The 16,895-nt window shown below is 31.2% G+C and overlaps 1 protein-coding gene across 5 annotated transcripts in view; it reads right to left on the minus strand.

Annotated features, from left to right (window-relative positions):
- Positions 1 to 16,840, minus strand: part of LOC143072514 (uncharacterized) — a 76,370-nt gene extending 59,530 nt beyond the window's left edge. The window contains exons 1-4 of one of the 5 annotated variants that reach the window (XM_076247469.1): positions 16,555 to 16,765; positions 12,009 to 12,458; positions 10,135 to 10,196; positions 2,904 to 2,984 (exon numbers count right to left, since the gene is read on the minus strand). In XM_076247469.1, the coding sequence (XP_076103584.1) occupies positions 2,904 to 2,984; positions 10,135 to 10,196; positions 12,009 to 12,458; positions 16,555 to 16,558 (597 nt within the window). In that variant the 5' untranslated portion in view covers positions 16,559 to 16,765. Of the gene's footprint in view, positions 1 to 2,903; positions 2,985 to 10,134; positions 10,197 to 12,008; positions 12,459 to 16,554 lie in introns of all 5 variants that reach the window. The other 4 variants (XM_076247471.1, XM_076247470.1, XM_076247472.1 and 1 more) reach the window with 4 other exon arrangements.
- Between the last annotated feature and the right edge of the window lie 55 nt (positions 16,841 to 16,895).

Below are 16,895 nucleotides of genomic sequence, written 5' to 3' on the forward strand. Positions count from 1 at the left end.
TATGCAACACAAATTGCAGAGATTGTACCATAATGCGTCAAAAATTTATTTTTCCTCCTTTCTGATTCACTTACAAAAAAAGTATCCAAATCCATTTGGGGATAGTTATCTCCTTGCAAATCTCAATATTTTTATATTTTAAATTCATGATTACGAATAAAAAATTCAATTCACATGAAAATTTGAGAGTATCAGTTTTTAGAAAAGGAGACTATCACATGTACAGACCACTTGGAAAGACAAATGAAAGAATTTTAAGTTGAAAAAGAAATAAGAAGAAATATGTGCAAATATTTCAGGATTTTAATATATTTCCTTCTGATGATACAGAACTTAGTTGTAAGTACAATTTTTTTACTGGAATTCTATTGCAAAAGTAAATGGAGACAAATATTCAGAATGGATTGAGATATGGTTCATCATTAAACCCCATATCAAAATAAGACCTCAGAAAACTTGTGCCAAAAATTATTGGTATGTACAAACAATGGAATGACATAACAATTGCTATTTAGTAAAACAGGCAATAACTTATTAATTGAAGTGTATGAAAATTGCCAAGGAATCCCTCTTCCCCAGGTGGTTAACGATATTATCTGATTTACCTCCCCTTGAGGAAATCATAAATCACCAACCCCCTGTGTGTTCAAACTGATAATTTCTATAATTGAATTAAGACAAAACATTCAGAAAATGACAGAATCATTCCTATGTGATGATAGAACTTAAGCTTTACAGCAGCAGCCACATTGATTCATCTTATAATATGACTAGTACAGAAGGCTATGTTCAGGACAAGGTCAAGGTGACATTAAGACACAATGATAAGGAAGTGTTTGGGCTGCAAGTTCAGAATTGAACTGTTTATCCATGATCAATTCCTGCAACTCTTTCTATATTCCATAGTTAGCCTTGTTGCTTGTTCATAAATATAGGAAAATGTGGTATGAGTGCCAATGAGACAACTCTCCGTCCAAGTCACAATTTATAAAAGTAAACCATTATAGGCCAAGGTACAGTCTTCAACACGGAGCCTAGGTTTACTCTGAACAGCAAGCTACAAAATGTATATAAAGGACCCCAAAAATTACTAGTGTAAAACCATTCAAACGGGAAAACCAACAGACTAATGATAAATCTATATAAAAAACGAGAAACAGTGGGCATTTACCATCCCTATTCCAATTGGTCATGCTATTTTACAACCAACATGATTGATTGCTAGATGTCAGTTGCAAATATTTCATGCATGCTCAGAACCAACACATTCTTACTGATGCCCCTCACCATGAGTTGTCTTACTATTCAACAGAAGAAGTCCAGAAAACCATATATCTTCCCCCTATTTCCCTTGGAAGTGACAAGACACTGAATAATAATTTCAATTTTAAATTATACCCGTTATAACAACTGCATAGGATTAGATATCAATTAACTATAGTTGTAAAAGATTTTTTCTTTCTTATTTTTCTAAGGTCAATATGTAATTGAATATTTTTATTATATACTGCCAGGTGTAAAATCTATAACTGAGAAACATTTATAGGACAATACTTCATCCCTTAATTTCAAAGATATTAGTCAATATAACTTAATAAACAGGATCAAAATATAAAATTCTAATCTAGGTCATAATGATCAGTGCCAATTGCTGACAGCTGTTTATCCTTTTTATATTTTGTGGAATACTGATTTATATTTTAATTAAAAAGTACAATCATAAAAACAGGTGTTCATCAATCATAACTGCATCAACAGTATTCGATTTTCTGATGGAACACATGAACAAGATAAAATTCTGTCAGGTTACTGAATTTCCAAACTATTCAATTGGTAGCCCTGTGTATAGTAAAAAATTAACTGGTGGTTACTGAATATTCAAAGTATTGGTATCATTGTAGGTAAAACCCTAATATGCATGATTTCTGTCAGCCTGGTTACTAATATCCAAAGTATTGGTAACATTATACAGTAAAACCATGTCATACATGAATTCTGTCAGGTTACAGAATATCTAAAATATTGGTAGCACTATATACAGTAAAACCCTATGTTACATGACTTTTGTCAGTTTACTGTTGGTAACACTATACAGACCGGTAAGACCATATCGATTTCCAACGTATTTACAATGTTATCTAGTAAACCCCTTATTATATATAATGATACAGTATATCAGTACAAATGAAAACTTTTTCTCTAGATCTTCGATTCTATGCACACAGTTTCAGAAAGGTAGTAAAAAGTTGATTTTCTTAATAGTTGAGTATTTGTACATATGATGCTGATACATTATAGGTTAATTTGATGTTAATATAACATACAAAACAAACTATAGTTTTTATTGGTAGTGTGTTTGACTGAACTGCTTCACATATAACCATGTCTCTTACTGGTATGTCAATATATATGTGAATTCAGGGCATGAGATTCAGGGTAAGGGAAAACAACAATAATTTCCATGCAGGTTCTCATACATACTTGGTATGCAGTGCACATTTATAAGTGTTCAATAAAAGTAGGCCTATCTTTATACTTTAGACAAATAATTTGTAGCTGTTGTTTGAAATCCAAGTCAAAGCACGGATAGAATAACTGCAAAATCATCATTTCTTTCTCAAACCATATTTTTTTCCTAACAAATTTCAATGAATCATGGGTATATACCCATCATACATTTTTTTAAGAAAAAGGAGAAATAATTACCGGGGTACTTGTATAGAAAGTAAATATAAACTAAAGTAAGCAATTCATAAGCAATGCAAAAATTTAAAAGTATGCCAAAATAAAGCTTGAAATTACTTATTATAGCTAGTTTGACTGAGGTATATACTTTCATGAGACAGAAACCCAATAACACAAAAATTTAAAGTTTTATGAAATTTCTTTATCAAAATACAAACCGATTGAGCTCTACGCCAGCTATTTGTTGTTGACCTTGAAGCAAGAGAAGCAGTGCTTAGACTGGGACTGTTACCAGGAAACTGGAATACATACAAATAAAAGCACACACTATAAACAAGGCAAAATATAAACATAAGCAAACAACAAATATACAAAATATAATAGTAGCATGCAAGAAAGAAAATATATGTACATGAAAATAGAGAGTAAGTGTCAACTAAAAAAGAACAAAAAATATGATTTCTAAAAACGTTCAAAGAAAGGTACATTTATCACGATTTAAGCATATAAAATTGTATATATTATTAATTTCAAAATAAAATAAAAACACTTTATTTTTTTTTGTTAATGATGAGCAGTAAATATGATATGAAAATGTGTTTTGGTGAATTACATGTATATTGGTCATGTGTACAGAGTCTCAACAGTTTAACCTTTATCTTCTATTGGAAATGAACCTGTTTGTAGTCTAGTCTGTGCTATTATATATAAACTAATTTTATAGACTATCTTATTGTAACATTAAATTTATATATGTATGTTCAAGTACTACATGTACATACAATCAGTTCTTATTTCCAACTTCTGTCCCCAGATATACACATGTACATAAAGAGATGGGGCATGATTGCCAATGATGCAGCTAGCTACCCATCAGTGGCCAAAGGACAAGAAAGTAAACAACTATGGCTCAGACTGCAAAATCAAAACCATAGAGTAAACTACATGTATAAAAGACAGTGGGATGACAAAATGTAAATATAAACAATTAAAGGAGTCTAGAAAAAGGACAAAAGAAGTCTGTTTAGTTTGATCATGTAACAAGGTTGCTAATTTTGGCCATGGTTGCCCCATTTATTACTGTTTTTAATGCAATGTGTAATGGTATTGCTGCATACATGTACATGTACAAGTACATTTAAAAAGGAGTAGGTTCAGTAAGACCCCTTTTTGGCCCCAAAATATAACAGTTTTACAAAATTGTAAAAATGTAAACTTTTAGTTATTTATTAGACAGTAGAATGCTTCTGATACATAAATATGGGCTGTTTTTGACAATACAATGCATATATATCCGGTACTAGCACCATTAAGTCATGATAAATTACTGAAATCTTCACAATTCTAGCATTTTAGTTAAATTTTAGACGGTTTTCGTGTAAAACGAAAGTGGCTGCATTCGTGTTCATCCTTAATATTGAAATGTAAGTTGTATTTGATGATAATACATAACATATATAAAGGTTGAGGATGAACACGGATGCGGCCACTTCCATTTTTTCAAAAAACCATCTGAAAAGTGACATTTTTCGGCATATTTGGTAGATTTTTCATATTTGAGCTTGAATCGGATCATTTTTAATGAATAAATCAGTTAAAATCTTTCCCATAAACTAATTAATTCAAATAAAAGAGACACTTTTAAAAGTATATAAAAAGTGGTCAAAATCTTTCGTCAGATGAACCTGAAATTTGAGGCCAAAATCGGTCCTTACCGGACCTACTCCTTTGACCTGATCTTTTTATAATATTAACTTACAATGCACATGTATCTATTTTTATTTTATTGTATACACATGAAGCAAAAACTATTTCAAACCTGGCTTAAGAAGGACATGTCTTTTCACCTGCACTTCTCTAATACATTTACCCATGACATACAATTTTTTGAGGATTTCCCTGTGAGTCAGTTTTTATACATGTATTGTATATTGCCAAACAAAATTTATAAATACGTTCATGGCTCATTTTACAAAATCAAGAAATCCTGTCCTTGAATCATGATGGTAATAAAAGATGACCAAAATAATAAAAAGGCAAAGGAACGGAAAAAAGATAACATTTCAGTAGTTCTTAAAATTACAAGAACTTGAAGTAAAGTCAATAGAATCTTTAAAATGTGAAAAGCAGTAAATACAGAAAAGGTAAAAATTACTATCCTTTACACATACAAGCAATTCAAGACCCCACGGAAATGGGCTTCTTTGGTTAAAAATAAATAAAAGATGTCAACATTTTAACCCTTTCATACATTACTGTAAGTGACTACTTTAAGTGAATGATTCAATGGAAGGTAAATTGTCAGGTGATAACAATTTTACCTGAGAACACCTTGTCAAGGTGAATTCAGGGGACAGTTAATCTGATGTATAACATAACATTTTTGGTAATATTACATATGCTTTAACAAAACGAATCTTTTAAAATTTGATGTCTCTATTTATCCTGGCCATCATAATATTAAATATAATTAACATACATTGTACAATGATATATATGTGTTTTATGATTTATGTTTAATGATTTAAGTCTAATTTTCAAACTACAATGTACTATGAAAATATTTGTTATGATCTCCAGTAAATGAAACCTTTCACAACTGCATGTAAGAAAAGATATAGGTCATCCCTCAATCCCCCAAAAAACGTTATCATACATGTGTGTAGATGTACATGTATTACCTATACATATATACCCATCTATGATGACAATATAATCATCCCAGAGTTTAAGAACTTAATGTTAAATCTTTTAACCTTTAGAAATAGGATGATATATATCAGGATATGAAGGTGTAATGCATGTGCTAACCAGATGACATGATAAGTGCATTTAAATGCACATTTGCACATACATCTACTTGTAGAAGTCCTCTCTATTAAAAGGATCCCAAATATTCAATGTTTTAGTCATTACGGTTTTATAATAATAATAATAAAATTGAGAAAGGAAATGGGGAACGTGTCAAAGTGACAACAACCCGACCATAGAGCAGACAACAGCCGAAGGCCACCAACGGGTCTTCAATCTAGCGAGAAACTCCCGCACCCGTAGGCGTCCTTCAGCTGGCCCCTTAAAAAATATGTACAATGTATACTAGTACAGTGATAATGGACGTCATACTAAACTCCGAATCATACACAAGAAACTAAAATTAACCAGATGCTCCACAGGGCGCAGCTTTATACGACCGCAGAGGTTGAACCCTGAACGATTGGGGCAAGTATGGACACAACTTTCAAGCTGGATTCAGCTCTAAATTTGGACTGTGATTAAATAGTTGACACAGCATAGGTTTCTGACACAGAATGAATGTGGTCTAATGAACTTAAAATGTTTGTTTTGCCTTTGAGCAATTCACTATGCTGTTGAATATTAATCCTCTCAAAACAAGAATGTGTCCATAGTACACGGATGCCCCACTAGCACTATCATTTTCTATGTTCAGTGGACCATGAAAATTGGGGTTAAACCTTTAATTTGGAATTAAAATTAGAAAAATCATATCATAGAGAACATGTGTACTAAGTTTCAAGTTGATTGGACTTCAACTTCTTCAAAAACTACCTTGACCAAAAACTTTAACCTGAAGCAAAAGGACGCACAGATGGACGGACGAACGAACGGAGGCACAGACCAGAAAACATAATGCCCCTCTACTATCGTAGGTGGGGCATAAAAATTGAATAAATAGCAATAACTACTCATTTAAATACATCATAAAATATTAAAATGTATAAAAAGTGCTTGTTATCACTGAATGGTAAAGATTGTTTTAATTTATCAGTTGGTAGTAAAAGTAAAAATATACATTGTATATTGTATAAAACAATGATATAAGTTGATTCAACTACTATTCTCGACAAAGAAAGATAACTCCAATCAATTGAAAATTTCTTGCTATTGCACAATATTGTGCAATTAGATATTTCTTGCTATTGCGCAATACTGTGCAATTGAAAATATTTGCTATTGCACAATACTGTGCAATTGAAGATTTCTTGCTATTGCTCAATACTGTGCAATTCAAAATTTCTTGCTATTGCACAATACTGTGCAATTGAAGATTTCTTGCTATTGCTGAATACTCTGCAATTGAAAATTTCTTGTTATTGCACAATACTTAATATAATAATTTTGGATCCTGATTTGGACCAACTTGAAAACTGGGCCCATAATAAAAAATCTAAGTACATGGTTAGATAAAGCATATCAAAGAAGCCCAAGAATTCAATTTTTGTTAAAATCAAGCTAAGTTTAATTTTGGACCCTTTGGACCTTTATGTTGACCAATTTGAAAACGAGACCAAAAATTAAGAATCTACATACACAGTTAGAATCAGCAATTCAAAGAAACACAATTATTCAATTTTTGATGAAATCAAACAAAGTTTAATTTTGGACCCCCATTTGGACCAACTTGAAAACTGGGTCAATAATAAAAAATCTAAGTACATTTTTAGATTCAGCGTACCAAAGAACCCCAAGGATTCAATTTTTGTCAAAATCAAACAAAGTTTAATTTTGGACCCTTTGGACCTTAATGTAGACCAATTTGTAAACAGGACCAAAAATTAAGAATCTACATACACAGTTAGATTCGGCATATCAAAATTCGGCATATCCCAATTATTCAATTTTTGATGAAATCAAACAAAGTTTAATTTTGGACCCTTTGGGCCCCTTATTCCTAAACTGTTGGGACCAAAACTCCCAAAATCAATCCCAACCTTCTTTTTATGGTCATAAACCTTGAGTTTAAATTTCATAGATTTCTATTTACTTATACTAAAGTTATGGTGCAAAAACCAAAAAAAAGGCTTATTTTGGGCCCCTTTTTGGCCCTTAATTCTTAACTGTTCGGACCTCAACTCCCAAAATCAATCCCAACCTTCCTTTTGTGGTCATAAACCTTGTGTTTAAATTTCATTGATTTCTATTAACTAATACTAAAGTTATTGTGCGAAAACCAAGAATAATGCTTATTTGGGCCCTTTTTTGGCCCCTAATTCCTAAACTGTTGGAACCAAAACTCCCAAAAATCAATACATACCTTCCTTTTGTGGTCATCAACCTTGTGTCAAAATTTCATAAACTTCCATTCACTTAAACTAAAGTTATAGTGCGAAAACCAAGAAAATGCTTATTTGGGCCCTTTTTGGCCCCTAATTCCTAAAATGTTGAGATCAAAACTCCCAAAACCAATCCCAACCTTCCTTTTGAGGTTATAAACCTTGTGTTAAAATTTCATAGATTTCTATTTACTTTTACTAAAGTTAGAGTGCGAAAACTAAAAGTATTCGGACGACGACGACGCAGGACGATGACGACGCCAACGTGATAGCAATATACGACGAAAAATTAAAATTTTTGCGGTTGTATAAAAATCATACAAGACTAACAAAGGCCGGAGGCTCCTGACTTGGGACAGGCGCAAAATTGCGGCGGGGTTAAACATGTTTATGAGATCTCAACCCTCCCCCTATACCTCTAGCCAATGTAGAAAAGTAAATAATAAGACTACATACATGCATATGTAAACCTTTGATAAATCTTAAAATGTGTCTGGTTAAAGAAAAGAAATTTTATCTAGGCAACACCAATACAAAGACAGGTCAAACACCTCCTCGCTGCATGAGGTCTTAGATAAATGTGATGCTTCACAATTGTGCACCAATTGTAGAACAGTTGGTATCTAAATAGTATAAAAGTATATTGATAAATCTTTCGTGTTTATTAATTTCACCTGCTAATTTCAGGACTTACCATAATAACTTGGAAAGGAAAACATTTTAATAATTTTTTGATAACTACTAGAAATTCAGATAATTTTCAAACATGTATTAAAGCATATGTGTGTTAGAGAACTTATCTCAGTATCAGCACATTGAGCACAAATAGATTTTGACTAATTCTGCCCTGTATTTATTACATTAAACTTGAACCAATAATCATCTCCATTTAATAACCAAACAGGTAAAGTGAGGACAAATATATAAAGATGTACCAACTTCGACAATTGGTCCAATTCTGAATTTTTATTTTTTTATTTTCTATTTGGCATTTAAAAATACAGAAAAATATTTTTATAGATTTCTTTAAAAGTTCATGTAAATTGCATCTTTTATCAGCTTTCAATCAGATATACAAAATGTATATAGAGTGTGACTTTACAGTGACTTGGTCAAGATTTTATTTTCTGATAATATTGATGACATGACACTACTGGTACAGGGATAAATATGTAGTTGCTTTCATTATGTTTATACAGAAGTACATTTGTTTCAAATGGGTTCAGATATTTTTCCATTCAAGAAAGTTAATAAATTAACATGCAGGCTTTGACAAGCTACATGTATTCTGAATTAAATATTCAACTATTGAGAGGGAATACATCATATAACACATAAGCATTTAGAAAATAGAAAATTTGTTTTTTCCCCATACATTTTCAGTGTAAAACCTGTGATTGAAAGGGACAACAAATGCTCTGTCTCCAATATGAGGCTACTTATTAGGGCAGGTACAAAATGTACATGTTTTGATAAAAAAAAAAAAAAAGATACATGTACCAATCACAGCACTTGAAATTTTTGGTTGATAATCAAATCAAATTTAAAGTAAAAAAAGCTGCAAATCAAAGCTGTGGCAGAAATAAGCATAGCTACTTTGCGTAAAATTCTAACGATAAAAGACACTACTGTTATATAAGCCTTTGTTTACAAACATTTCGTAATGTTTATATCTACATATGTAGGTAGGTGCATTTGTGTGGAAATGTGGAATTCATAGATAAACTTCCAGTAAAAACAATGATCTGAAAATAGCATTGTAGATTAGAAAATCTAATTAGATTCTGATGTATTATATCAGGTGAACAGGAAACGCTTGATTTAACCGAGCCTTGCAGGTGATTAAAACCTGCTGTTTGGTATACAGGTGGAGCTATATTCTTTTGTTGTATACTCAGACAGAAAATTGTTCAGAATTCTACCTATAAACAAATTCCACAATCTAATGCCTTACGCTTGTTATGCAAAACAAATAGGAAACAAAAAGCTTGTGTTCCTAGCTTACATTTAGATATAGAAATATAAAGGAAACTGTGGTTTTCTGTATTATGATTATAAAATATAAAATGAAATATATAAAATATATATACTTCTATACTGATGGAGATTTTTCAAAAGAACATACAAAGTGTACATGTACATTGTATTTACTTTCATGACCATTTTAATACAAAAAATATACATACTTGAAGATGTACAAACACTAATAATAGATACCAGAATACAAATTTATGTAAACAGAACCTCAATATTTTTGTAATAAGAATTAAAGATTGTGAAAATCAACTTTACTAAAAGTACATTTAACAACAAAACTAAAACATATTATAAAGATACATGTGACACTCTCCATGCTACATCAAGGGAGGTAACTTACTTGTTGTTCTGATGGAGTAAATGCTTCATCATCACTTTGATCTGTTTGATCTTGATCTGAGTCTAAAAATAAATATTTTGGGTTTTATTTTTCAAAAATAAAATTGCTTGACAGTACGTACATTTATTAAGGTGCTAAAACTTCCTTTACAATTATTTCATTTAAATTTAATTATATATATTATCCATCTACAAGTTAGTACATATATGGTTTTCTATTATGATCAATATCAGTGGCAGATCCATGAATTTTCATAAGCCAAGCTTCAGTGATTCCCTAAATGTATGTTATCAACCAAATTTTTCTAGAAAAGGGGGGACCCTAAATCTGCCACTGAATATCGTAGAACTTTCATGGTCTATATTCATGATATTGTAGAATATTTGACCAGAGGCAGAGTTAGGAGGTGAATGAGGTTTTCTCCTTACGGAATTATATACATGTACAACTGTACTTGTATGATATAAATGCATAGACATTTTACGACTCTAACTCCCAAAATATGTTGCCTTTTTCAAAATCCTGTATCCACACTTATAGATTAGATATACATGTACATGTATACGTATAGGTATCATGTGTATAATACAATACAAATTCTCCAAATCTTCAGCACAAAGGGGCTATTGTATCAAAACTAAACTTTATCATATTTGTAATTTGTATTACAGACTTGGTGTTATATTTCATTTTCTATATTCATAACAGTAATGATGATAAATTTGTTGACATTATAATAGATAATTATCTGGGATAAACAAGATATATACATGTATTTGTCATGATTCACTTCAATTAATGCACTGATGTAATCCTCAAGTGTGCATTTATTTACATGTATATTTTCAGCTTTCTGTTTTCATAAAACAGAAAAATTCTTGTCTATTTCCAACATTACAAAACCATGAAAACCAGACTTATTTATCCTCAACCAGTCGGCGACTGGTTGAGGATAAATCACTGTCGGCTACTGAAAATTGCAATTTTTTCACCATCTAGAAAATCTGCAATTTTTTTTCAAATATGTTCAACAAATCAATGTTGAACCAGCCTTCACCAAGGGTCAGAGACATACTCAGTCTCAATGTACATTAAAAATATTTTGAAAGCAATAAAAGTCATTTCTACTTTCCTTGTTCAGATGAAGAAAATTTCTGAAAAAGATCCTACATGCAAGAGTAAAAGAGGCTTAAGAAATTACTGAGGCCGAAAATAAAATATTGTTTGTTTTGCCAATCCCTACCGACCCTACAAAAACGGTTCGACTCATTTATTGTCAAAAGTAAGTCGAATATTATTTTATTCATTTCTGATTTTCAGGCTTGCCAGATAGACAGGTTGGTGACCTGCTGTTGTTTTTTCTATGGTCGGGTTATTGTCTCTTTGACACATTCCCCATTTCCATTCTCAATTTTAGATATTGTTCCAGCATTTTGGAAAAAAATTAAATTATTTCCCTACTTACCTACCAACACCTGGCTTGGCAGAGTCGGTATTTGGGAAACAAATTAAACAATATATTAATCTAGGCCGGTCAGAACAAAACACCTTTTTTTGTATATCACAAATTTTTTATAGCTGACCATATGGTAGGTTTATTTTCTCATTGTTGAAGGGCTGACGATTGCCTATAATTGCTTACAACCACTTCATTTGAACTTTAGTGGATATTTTTCTCATTGGCAATCATACATCTCCTTTTTCTTATACATGTATTCCTTTCAGTAATGACTGAGAATATTATTTTGAAACCCCTGAATATATTTACACTGAATGGCTGCTGCTGTGGGCCTGAAAATCTAGACCATTGGTCAATGAATTCTGTAACTGAAACCAGTGGATGCCAGCCATCTACATGAACATGTAACACTTACCAAAAGCGTGTCCATTGGATTGTCCTGAACTTATTATTCCATTAGGAGCTGGCGTAGATGTAGCTTGTGGAAAATGATTCAATATACTAGAATCTATCAGTTTTTCTGGAGTACACACCTCCATTTTTTCATTTCCGTTCATTTTGGGAGGAGTTCTAGATAAAGTTTGATCTGGAATATTTTCTTTTTGATCATAATCCATACTAATTCGAGGAGATTCATGTTTAGGAATTGTTTGTAAAGACTTTTTGCTAACGGGACTTATGGGTTTTTCTATATCTGAATATGGCCTTCCTCCTCCTCCAGGATCCCCTGAACTAGACTTCTCTGAATGAGAAGGAGTGTGTTCTTTACTGGATTGCCTTCCCCTATGTTTTGAACGCTTTGGTGACTTTCGAGGCGAGGGGGAAGGTTCGCCGTCAGCATCTTTGTGTTTTGTCGCTTTTTGTCCTGAAAAAAAAAACAGTTTATAATAATATATAAGAATATATACATAAAGCCCTCAGTTCATGATCAATGTTCATGATTTTACTTTATAAAAATTCATATGTTGTCTAGAAATTTAAAGACAATGTTTTGTTTTTTTTTATTTTAAAAACCATAAGTTAATTCAATACACACAAATTAAAAATCCTGAGCACTGCAGATCTAAGCCCAATACAACATTGTTTTCATTAAAAGTTGAGATTGATCTGAATTCATAATCATCTCCAAGCTTTTAGAATTTCTTTAACAGAGAAACAAATAAAACGATATTAAATTTTGATCCCTCATGTTGAGTGTTAATAACTGTGAAAAATCTACAAATCTTAGTGTCATGGTCACACTGAAAGCAAATAGGCATTTTCAAAATGAAAAGTAAACAAACTGAAATTCTAGATTAAAATATTTCATATCAGCTAAGTAACAATGTCATTTGCACCTTTATTTCACCTCGCTCCAATACACATGAAATCTACAATTGTACATGTACATAAAAACTAATTACATGTATGCAATACATTGTAAGGGCAGGTAAATCACCATAAATTAATACTTATCCAAACATCAAACTGTTATCAGCGTTTTTGAAGGCCTGTCATTTGTGGGGTCTAGTGATCTTTGGGGTCAGCAGGTTATAACCTTTATTTCAGGATTTAAAACAAATTGTCAAATAAACAAAAAGCTTTGACAAAGCCAACAATGATAACAATTACCTACATAAAGGTTACAATGTATTATCTGAAGAAATCAACACTTTGCTAAGGGTTATATATATACATTGTACCTGTTATGTGTACATATATACTCAAAATGTTAATTGTCTCAAAAAAAAGAAAACTGAGATAAAAATGTATATACTGTACATATCTAATAAAAATACAACAAAAACCATATACTGTACATATCTAATAAAAATACAACAAAAACCTCCAATTAGTTATAAAATTGTTTTGTCAGCAAAATTTAAACTCTTAATTCTATTAAATTGTACAAATGCATATACATATACATGTTAGGGACGACATCAAAAGTTCAATGAAGGATAAAAAACTTAATTCAAATAGTTTTTTTACTGACCCCCCCCCCTCTGAACTTAATTTGGGAAAAATTGATTGACCAATAGTGATATATGTAAAATCAATTTTAGATTAACAAAACTTGCAGCAATGTTGACCCCACACCCCCAAACTATTTGATTTAAGTTTTTTATCCTACATCGATCTTTTGATGTCGTCCCTTATTGTGCCCACATTGACACAGACTGGTGAAAGGGGTTAGATCTTTCAAAATTAGAATAACTTAAAAATAAACTACTTTAACATACATGTTTAAACCTCTTACAGCTGTTGGATTCATTTTCGAATTTGTCTATTCTACGTTTAAAATTTACTGTAATCGGCTTTGCATAGCTCGAACCTTCTTCTTGCCACAAAAAATTCAGGTGAAAAAAAAACTATTAGAAAGTGGTCAAAATTGTAAAACTCTGGTTATATCAAATTGTATGTGTTCCTTGGTGGTATTTTCATGGAAAACCCTGTTTTCCGTTTTCCATCATTAAATACAGGTTGGAGAATAAAAGAGTGGACTGCATGAATACAAGGCAGAATTTGGTATTTTAATGATTGACATTTCATAATTTGAGAATTTTTTATGCATATAGATTTTGATTTAATGCAAATCTACCAAGCCTAATCATGCTAATCACACACCTTTTCAGAATCAATGTACATGTATCATAAATTGTATTTATAGTTGTTAAAAATAGTGTTTCCTACAGGTGGTTTTGGCGTGTAATGGCGCCCTGCCGCCAAATCTTGACGCCCTGCCCTAATTTTGTCGAAATTCCTGACGCCTTGCCTTTATCGTCGGATGAAGCGAAAACTTGAGGAAGAAAATGAGAAACAGGCCGCAAATTGCAGAAAGCTTTTATCATTTTTTCAAAGGTTTGTAGATTTTTATTACAAAATGGTAACGCACTTGCAACGGTGTTAGTTCGGGGGTAAAAATAAACTTTTGTCAAAGGGATAATTTAAGGTTAAAGTTGAGTTAGGCCAAGGATCTCATGAAATCACTTGCATATTAATTAATTTCAATTAATTCATTTCTTCATCAAATTATTTTTTTTAAATTTACTTCTTCAGTTTTTAATTTGAATTAATTTAAGAAAGGAACAATTTATGAAAAAACTTCCAGATTATTGAAGATATTCTTGTTTTATGTGTAATTTATTTATTTTCAGCACCAAAGAGGCACGGAATAGATGATTTGGATATCAGGGAATGTGTCAACCTGTTTTTAGGGGAAAAAAGGAGGATTTGTCAATGACAATTGATATGACCAAAGCAATATTTTTATATATATGACATATTTCTTTCTTGTTTTTAAACATTTTTAAAGAACTGATTTTGTTTTTAATTGTGTTTATTGTTTTAAATATTTCATATATATGTTTTAAACACTTTTTCTTGTTTAACAATTTGTTTTAATGATTGATTACAGATGTATATGTCCTTTTTATAGCATTAAACTAGTATGTTTTAAATGAATCCATTATATAGAAATTGCCTGTTTATATTAAGTAAGTGCCCTAAAATTGTTGTCCATCGCGCTTAATGTGCCCTCTGAGCTAAAAATTACCCTGCCCTTTTTAAAAGCTGCAGGAAACACTAAAAAAGCTTACTGAATTTACCTCAAGTGATGAATACTTTTTTTTTATCATTTAAACAATATTAAATATAATGCATTGTGTAAATATTGACTTCTATATATAGAGCTTATACATAACCAGTACATGTACAATGTATGTTTAGCACTTCATTGTACTGTGTAAAATAAACATTCCACAGCATGGACTTGTACTGGTTAAGCAGCTTAAAAAAACAAACATTCTATGTTTGAAGTCCAGTAATCCAATAATGGAGTTAAATACCTGGCCTTGCTAAATAAAAATGTTGATGGTATTAAACAGTGGGACACTTCCTTTGTCAAATGTTCATCATATATATATATATATAGTAGTTACTGGGGTATAAAAACCACTGCTACATGTATCAATTCACAATTTAACTTTTACCAAGTATGCATTAAAATTATTTTTGAAAAATATTTGCATGCATAAGGCACTGACATCTCTATAAAAAACATATAATTTGTTTCTGAAGAGAAGTGTTCAAAATAGTTTTACTTCATTGAAAATTAAGGGAGGGGGTATACGTAATAATCCAATGAGATTCAAGAATAGCACTTTAAATTTGTTGAAGAAGGGATTCAAGTGTACATTTATGTGTATCCCTTGTTATATAATGTATATATATATTTATTTCAAGAATGACAATGTTATGAGATGAGCCAATATTTTAGGCAATTCCTGCTACATGTAGATCAGTTAACCTTTATAAATGTGTTATGTACATGCACAAATCATGAAAATGTACATATAAAATTCTACATTTTCTATACATAGCTTACTGGCACAACTTTAGATTTAATATGCAGTTAATAATTAGTACATGTAAATGTTTGTAATGCATACCAGTGGTCAATTATTTTGGGAATTCTACAATGTAAATACATTGTTACTACATGTACATGTACATGTACAACTACAATTGTCAATTTTTTTTTATGTACATTGTACAGTATTTATATGATTCATCATACACAGTGATTTATCAAGAATGTAGCCTAACAACTGTATTATGTTTTATTTTATTCAGTAATCAGGCTAATTAGACCTTAAGTAGTTTCATGCAGTTCGGAATGTTATCAGCATCTCTTCAATGAATCAATGAACCTTCATGCTTCATCAATTTGCCAAACCGCCATCTTGAAAGCAAATTATTCCATACATTTGCCAAAACATTTTGTCATATTTGCTTCTGTATCTGTTATGTTTTTATTTTTCATCGTAAAATGTCAATAAACTTCATCTCCTCAGGTAAGTGCATCGAAAATGAACCATTGGTGTGTGATTACTAATTTTACCACACATGCAACCGGTCTCCGAGACGCGTGTTGATTTCAGACAAAACTATTACAATATATACTATTCCGTAAAACTTACCCATTTTCTGTGTTCTTTTGATCTACTGGAGTTTAACACAATTCCTTACAATACGATAAACATCTCCGTAACATTTTCATTCGAGCTTGTTTGGGAGAAGTAGGCGAAATGTCAATACACTCATTGAATAGGAATATTCCAATATGTGCAAGGTGCTCGGTGATAATAAGTTTTTCCGCAGTAAAAAGGAATGTAGTTTACGCTGAATTTCTATTCTTATTTTGAAATATTCAGATCGATTATTATTTTGAAATAGTCATTGAGATGTCTTTTGCAATAAAACATTGTCGTTACATTTATTTCAATGACATGTGTGCTATTCTTCCCTTCATAATCTTGGT

This window comes from Mytilus galloprovincialis, chromosome 4, assembly GCF_965363235.1.
Source record: "Mytilus galloprovincialis chromosome 4, xbMytGall1.hap1.1, whole genome shotgun sequence".
In the NCBI taxonomy this organism is placed as follows: Eukaryota; Metazoa; Mollusca; class Bivalvia; order Mytilida; family Mytilidae; genus Mytilus; species Mytilus galloprovincialis.